This window comes from Sinocyclocheilus anshuiensis, unplaced genomic scaffold, assembly GCF_001515605.1.
Source record: "Sinocyclocheilus anshuiensis isolate Anshui unplaced genomic scaffold, SAMN03320099.WGS_v1.1 scaffold937, whole genome shotgun sequence".
Classification (NCBI taxonomy): domain Eukaryota; kingdom Metazoa; phylum Chordata; class Actinopteri; order Cypriniformes; family Cyprinidae; genus Sinocyclocheilus; species Sinocyclocheilus anshuiensis.
In genome coordinates, this window is record NW_015554129.1 from 540,894 (window position 1) to 547,328 (window position 6,435).

At 35.1% G+C, this 6,435-nt stretch overlaps 1 protein-coding gene across 1 annotated transcript in view; it reads left to right on the top strand.

Moving 5' to 3' along the window:
- The window catches only part of cebpz (CCAAT enhancer binding protein zeta), a 50,089-nt gene that overhangs the window by 29,246 nt on the left and 14,408 nt on the right, over window positions 1-6,435 (top strand). The window contains exon 4 of the mRNA XM_016462789.1: window positions 1,528-1,690. Within this exon, the coding sequence (XP_016318275.1) occupies window positions 1,528-1,690 (163 nt within the window). The remainder of the gene's footprint in view (window positions 1-1,527; window positions 1,691-6,435) is intronic.

Consider the following 6,435-nt stretch of genomic DNA (forward strand, 5'->3'; position numbering starts at 1 on the left):
TGAATAGTTTGAATAAGTTGTCAACACACACACACATATATATATATATATATTAGAGCTGGTAAGCAATTGAAATTTTTAATCTAATTAATTGCATGATGTGGTGATTAATTAATCTAATTAATCGCACATCAAATTTGGCTGAGAAAGATCATTTCAAGTCATTGTTGTGTAAAGCATCAAACAGACATTACAAATAGTAGCTTCAGCAAGAAATATTTTGCTTGATCAAATTTATTACATATACTCTTTTGGACTATGAGGGTGAGTAAATGATGACACAATTGTCATTTTTCGGCAGGTGAACTATACCTTTAATAATTTATTTTATTAATTTTATTATTATTACCATGGAAATATGAAATAATTTTTTTTATGAAATAATACTCTAAATAATAAACTAAAACTGCCAGTAGGTGGTGGTAAATGTCTTAATGATTAAGTCATTGAGTCATTTATTCATTCATTTGATTCGATTCATTCAAATGGCTGATTCATTCAGTAGTGAAGTAAATGGTTCTTTATGAATGGTCCATTGAATCATTAGGCTTGTTTGACTTAAAGCGGATCATCACCATCAGATCGATCAGTGTGTGACATCAAAGTACCGCAAGAGCTATAGAGAGCAGACGACTCTGCATTTTGAATCGCTCTCGTGGTACTTTGATGCCATACACCGATCGCTCTGTGTAGCGTCGCTTCAAATCCAACACGCCTATGGCCAATGGTTCAACGTGCCAAATGGTTCACCCAATTCGTTCAAAACGTGCATTAAGAAATTAAATGCCACTGTGTGTTGCTCGGAGACGAACAGTTCGGCTTTGTCTTTATATTTTCGTTGGCAAAATTTAGCAAAACAGACAACATTGTGTCTAAAATAACACCATATTAACTTCTTACTTACTGAACTGTTGTATAAGATCAGTATCACATTTGCACTCGTGTGCAGTGTTGCCAATTTAGCTACTTTGTAGCTAGATTTAGCGACTTCCCCGCCCCTTTTGAGACTTTGCAAAAGTTTAGGGACAAATATAACAACTTCTTGGACAAACCATATCTAAGTTCTCATCTTGCCCACTGATCTACATTCATCTTTATATAGAACAGTGAATTTGTCAAAATGTGACATTTTTGCCCCATAACTTTTAGGGACATTCTAACTACGTTCTCTAGGCTCCATCACGCAGTGAGTTGTTGCCCTGCCTCATATTTGTCATCAATCAGCTGTATGAAATGTCAGATGACCCACATAGGTCTGGGGCGGGGCAAGTGTGTTAAATGCGTTAATAATTTTAATGCGTTAATTTTCACCGTAATTAATTAATCTAACGCGTTAAATTACCAGCCCTAAAAATAACTAATGGTCTCTTTTCTGCTTACCTGTGTTATGCTGTGTTGATGCTTATTTTGTTAACTTTAGACAGGGACGAGTTCTGTTAACTTTAGACAGGAACGAGTTCTGTTAACTTTAGACAGGGACGAATTCTGGTTTTGTTTTTTGCTGCTTCTAAAAAAGTATCTTTGCAGGATGAGGAGGAAGAGATGTATCAGGACCTTGAAGAGGATGTCGATGATGACCGCATTGCTGAGGAAAAACTTGTGGACACTGACAAAGATGAAAAAATACAGAGCGTGAAACAATGCCAGATGAAGCCCACTGCATCATGGGTACATCATCTAAACTTGGAAGGTGAGCCTCATTTCTAATCTATTCCTATCATAATAATTACTTAATATTTTTTTTAACAATATTTGTGTTTAAATGCATGTTTGTTGACATAAAAAGGAATGTCACCAACATTTTAGTCAGTCACACTGCTTCTGTCGTCTGTTTTGTTCTGTATGTATATATACTAGGGGTGTAACGGTACACAAACATGATGGTTCGGTACGTACCTCGGTTTTGACGTCACGTTTCTGTATGATTTCGGTACAGCAGGAGGAAAAAAACTAAGCATAAATTGCTTCTATTTTTTTAATTAAACAATGGTTTACTGAACAAATTGCTCTTCCTTTAAATAAATTCAATTGTAATTAAAATTTTCTAAAAAAAAAAAAAATCTACCTCAGCTTCTCCTCTAAACCATAGGGAGCCCTTTTACATTACTATAAGGTTACAATTAACAACAGAGCCCAAACTTAAATTCAATTACTATTTATTTTTAACAATATTAATTAACATTCAAGGCCCTGGAAAGTTTTTGAAAATAAGCATACATGGATACAGGTCCTTGAAAGTGCTTGAATTTATTTTGTGCAAGAAGTTTTCTGGGGAAAAATCCATATTATTCCCTCCGGTCCGCTAATGTGTTATTTCGCCAACACTTCATGGCCTATGCATATTAGCTTGCTTGATTTACCTTAGTTACGTGCATTTACGGGTTACATTAAGTGTTTCCCGCGTGAGGTACTTGGTGTTGTACGTTGCCATGATGTTCACGCAGGGCTCCAGACTGCGACTAAAACGGTCGCATTTGCGACCAAAAATATTAATTTGCGAGTAGGGATGCAGCGATTAACCGGTTTCGCGATTAACCGTGCTTTAAAACGTCACAAAAGAGTTTCAAACAGTCCTCATCTCTGCAGCACAGCAGCATTGTCGCACACCTGATTAACACAGCTCAGTAGTTGTGCAAGTAAAAGTGCACAAAAGCAGAGTCTGTTTTGTGCACAACTTGAACAAACTACAACAGGTAAAGCTGTCAACTGTGTGGATATTGGCAATATCATTAACAATTCTCGTTTATAATCATTACTAATATGGCTTCTTATCAAGATATTAGTCTATATGCTGTGTTCTGTTAATGCGTGAACTTCATATTAGCCTATTATCATTATGAATATGGCTTCTTATCAAGATCGTCTATATGCTGTGTTCTGTTAATGCGTGAACTTCATATTATTTAAAGCACACTTGCCGACCATTAATCGCAAAAAGCTTTGTTACTTTTTAATAAACAAACTTTATCAGCTTTAAAATTATGCCAAATTCATAATGAAAGGCGCGATCGCTTTAGCGCCTCAGTTCAAGCGGCAATTGAACCCATTATATCTTTCTCTTTACTACTATAGTACATAATGAACATGAATTAACATCAAAACGTAGCCTATTTTATAAGAAAGCCTACAGTACAACTTACTGAAATGTCTCGTGTAAAACCTCATTCAGTGTTTGCTTGTCAAGCTTGTAAACATTGCAACGTAATAATACATTTACCTCAGAATAACCATTCGGTGTCCATAAGCTCATCAGTCAGCTAGAAAAATAACTATAAAGAAGAGCATTTTGCTATATCTATGCGCTATTGGATGCTAATATTTTTACTTAACCTGTTGTCTACGTGATTCAACTTCTCCTACAAAATTGCATTTTACTAATGAAGAAAAACAGACTGAATGTGTGAAAGACATGACAACATTTATAGGCTGCACTGAGGAGCCCAAACTACACTCAGTGGCCAAGTGATGCTTATGGTCCATGATATTTGTACAGATTCTGTGTCATGAACAATTCTTTGTGACTATATATTTCAAGTTGGAAAAGACGTTAAGTTCCCACTTTAAGTGAACCTTAATTCCCAGGTCATCTACAAGATCGATTAAAATGCTGATATATTCAAGAAAAGATGAGACATAAACACATGAAAGTATGGTTGAAATGTTAAAAAATAATAATAAAATAAATAAAACGCGTTTATTCTGTGGCACCTAAAAAAATTGGCGCCTAAAATTTTTTCTTATAGGAGCCAATGGCCTCCTTATTTTTTTGTTTGGAGCCCTGTCACGCACGCACGAAACTACTACGATGACACCTCAACGTTTCACACACACACACCGTTAAACATTGCAAAAAATAGGCTGAAACCGCTGAAACGTGATGCCTGGAAAATGCCAGTTTCAAGGTATTTGGCTCACCAAAGATGATTACAAAGAATGGCTTGCCAGAGATGAAAACTGTAACAATGTATCTTACAAGGTAACACAATGTAACCTTGCTCTCACTTGAAATGTGTCCCCACATTAACAGGGTGGCCGTGGGTTCTTAAAAAGTCTTAAATAAAGTTTTCCTAATAAAAGGCCTTAAAGTCTTAAATGTCTTGAATTCAGATTCGATGGGTCTTAAATATTTTCGGTCCCAGTTCCGCAAAAATGTCTCCAGTCTGACGGACCCAGTGACTGTTTAAAGTCATTGGACAGACAGATTTCCCCCCGCTGTAGTTACTGCTACAGTTAGCTGACCAGCCTCCTAGCTAGTTTAAAATGGGTTAATGCAAGTTTACTGAAAAATGGCTCTAGAATTTTACTTGCCCAACCGGACAAATAGCCTGATTAAAACTTAAGTGGCAAAAAATAACCAGTGAAGCATCGAAGCGCAAGAATGATTCTTCTGATTTTATTACATACAACGTAAACAGCGATTGATAATGGACAGTGTATTTCTGGTATCAAGGTCGCGCTATTTAGGCTCGTGCTGCCTGTTTCTTTGTAAGACTTTTATGGAGAAATCAAATCAAATGAGTGTATGAAATGAGCAAAAGAGCTGAACGGGACACAAAGAAACTCACAGAAGAAACTGCTCAGGTAAAAATTCAAAATGTTAAGTTTTTTTATTTATAACATGATGTAGTTAAGCAACATACTATGACAAGGCAAGGGAGCTAATTGCTGAATATTCTCATGATTGCAAATGTTACATTGATTTTAAACAAGTAGTTGAGTAGTCACGTAATTAGGTTACTTACATTTTAGACACGGTATTGACTGTTTTGTTCTGTTTCAGCAACTAAAATAGTTCCAAACAAAGATCACAGTAGAAGTATATCGCGATCTATACTTCTATAGATTGTTGCTATAGAGCAACACGCAGCGGTGTTTTGTTACTGAATGATTCAGCAAACGGTTGAATGAATGAGTCACTAGACTCACTCATTAAGTGACTTGCTGCCACCTACTGGCAGGGTTAGTATGTTTAAAAGTATGTATTTCCCCCCAACATTTCCATTTTGTATATTCAAAATTGCATTTAAAACATTACTCTCATAACATTAATGCAGTTGTAATTGTGCAATGTAAATTAATTAGTTTGATAACAGCCTTAGTGTAAACTGAATCTATTGATCAATTGTAAGAATTTGACATGAAATATGATGCATACATTTAATTTGGGTTTAAAAAATGGCCTTTATAAAAGTAAATACCATCCTGAGGTTAATATAAAAAATATGCAGATAAATGTAAAAGCCGACAGAACACAGAAAAAATATTGCTTCGGAATGAATTGTTTACACCACCAGAAATCTTGGTCATGCGGTGCTTTTGTGGGGATATTTTGTAAGGGATATTGTCTGCTAATATGACAAGTTTGCTGTATATCGTAATAATAAATAGCATGTTTGACAACTATATATATATATATATATATATATATATATAATTGTTTACACCACCAGAAATCTGGGTCATGCGGTGCTTTTGTGGTGATATTTTGTATGGGATATTGTCTGCTGATATGACAAGTTTGCTGTATATCGTAACAATAAATAGCATGTTTGACAGCAATATATATATATTTTTATTTTTTTTTTTTTTTTTTTACATTTAACAAATTAAATATTACATTATACACATGTAAAATAATGTGTGATTTCCGTCAGAGGTTTGGTCTTAAATTTAATATAGGTGGTATTAAAAGGGTCTTAAAAAGTCTTAAATCTAACTTGTTCATATCTGTAGACACCCTGATTAAGTCCTTGAATTTGAGTGTATTGGACCTGGAAAGTCCTTGAAAGGTCCTTGAATTTGAAGTTAACCAAGGTGTGGGAACCCTGTTATATATTATTTAATATAATAATTAATTGAAAATAATTGTTTAAATTAATATAATAATTGATACTTTTGACTCATCCCTTTTCTTAAAAATTGAGGGTCTTAAAAAGTCTTAAATCTAACTTGTTCATATCTGTAGACACCCTGATTAAGTCCTTGAATTTGAGGGTATTGGACCTGGAAAGTCCTTTAAAGGTCCTTGAATTTGAAGTTAACCAAGGTGTGGGAACCCTGACAAGCTGTTTTAGTGACGTCTTTCCGCGGTTGAAACACTAATTGAGTGATTACTTGAAGGGTGAGATGTTCATTCATGTATATTTCGCGTTAAAACTAGTAATAAAGAGGAAGGGATGAACGCGTTCATTCGCGCTGCCATCAGAACTGAGCTGTTTATACAGCAATCTGCCGCGCCACATCAAAGAGTGCCAACGCGGCATTTATTGTATATAACATAAATATATAAAAGACTTTCTCATTCTGCATCTAAATAAATGCAATTCTGGTCAAGAAAAAGAGAGAGAAGCAGCAATTGTGAGTGGGGTGGCCAACCTTAGCCCTGCCCCTGCGTTAACTGTTATATATTTTTGGGATAAACTTGAACCATTAAAC